General features: G+C 57.9%; 1 protein-coding gene across 1 annotated transcript in view; it reads left to right on the top strand.

Annotated features, from left to right (window-relative positions):
* Nucleotides 1-226: 226 nt before the first annotated feature.
* RCN1 (reticulocalbin 1, EF-hand calcium binding domain) overlaps nt 227-1,146 on the top strand; it is a 151,239-nt gene continuing 150,319 nt past the window's right edge. Inside the window, exons 1-2 of the mRNA XM_009892704.1 lie at nt 227-271; nt 573-689. Of these exons, the coding sequence (XP_009891006.1) occupies nt 227-271; nt 573-689 (162 nt within the window). The remainder of the gene's footprint in view (nt 272-572; nt 690-1,146) is intronic.

Here is a 1,146-nt window from a genome sequence, read left to right as displayed (position 1 = left end):
CGTGGCGCGGGGGGACGGGGACGGCCGCCGGCCCCCCTGCCCCGGCCCCCGGCCGGTCCCACCCGCAGCGGCGAGGGGCCGGGGGCCGCTCCCCCGGGCCGATCTCGGTTCCTGCCACCTTGTCCAGGCCTAAAACAACCTGCGGGTTTGGTGGTTTGGTTGCTTGGGTTTTTTTTCTCCCCCCTCCGACTCATGCATATTTATGGCAACGGAGCCGAACATCGCGATGGACGTACGGGAGCATTTGGGGGTGTTGGGATCTCCCCTGAAGGTAAGGCAGGGCAGGAGAGGGGGAGCCCGGCCGTGGGGCTGCGGGGCACCCCAAGGGGGGCTCTGCCAAAATTAAGGGCTCGGGCAGGACCCCCCTTCCACCGGCAGACCCCTCTTCCCCGCGCTCGCCTCATCTCCTCCTCCCCAAAACTTTCCCAAGTACCAGCGGCCGCTGAGTTAACCTGCCCGTGGCCAAACATCACTTCGGGGGCTCCGAGGAGAACTCGCAGAGCGACAAAAGAGAACCGAAAGGAGGGTCAAAATAAAGTACGAACCGGTGTCCCGCTTGTGTCCCTCTCCAGGGCGAGTCCCGGCGAGCCGTCCCGCGGAGCAGCCGGGTTGCCCTCCTACTTGCCGGTGGCCGAGGCCGGGCGTCCCACCGCACGCATCCTGCCGGCGAGAGAAAGAGGCTGCGATTTGTAAGCTCGCACAAATCTCGGAGGCTCCAAAGGGATTTTAAAAGCTGGGATCTAGTCCTTTTTCTCGAGTGAAGTCAGTCGTGTCCGTGGGCTTTGCTTTTGGGTTTTGGTTTTTTTTTTTTCCTTGCTTTCTTTTTTTCCCCCTGTTGCACTCCCTCTCTAGCAAATAAGCGATTTTTTTTTTTTACTCTCGTCCACGGGGCGTTAAAGGGGGAAAAGAGAGAAACCGCTTTGTCCGAAATCGCAGGCAAATATCATTTTTACAAGCTCTCAATTAGCCATCCCTTGGATTAGCACCTTCTTACGCTTCCTCGCCAGAATAAAGCAGCCGTAATCTTGTTGCTATTTTCCCCTCGGGCGCAGAGGGCTTTGTGTTCCCTCCCCCCAAAAAAACTTTTCACGCCCCCCCCGAGCCAGGAAAAAAAACAAAAAAACAAAAAAAAACCCCCAAAATACC

Source organism: Charadrius vociferus, unplaced genomic scaffold (genome assembly GCF_000708025.1).
Source record: "Charadrius vociferus isolate BGI_N301 unplaced genomic scaffold, ASM70802v2 scaffold19, whole genome shotgun sequence".
Taxonomy (NCBI): Eukaryota; Metazoa; Chordata; class Aves; order Charadriiformes; family Charadriidae; genus Charadrius; species Charadrius vociferus.
Note: the sequence above shows the minus strand (reverse complement) of the source record. Positions and strands in the feature narration are given on the sequence as shown.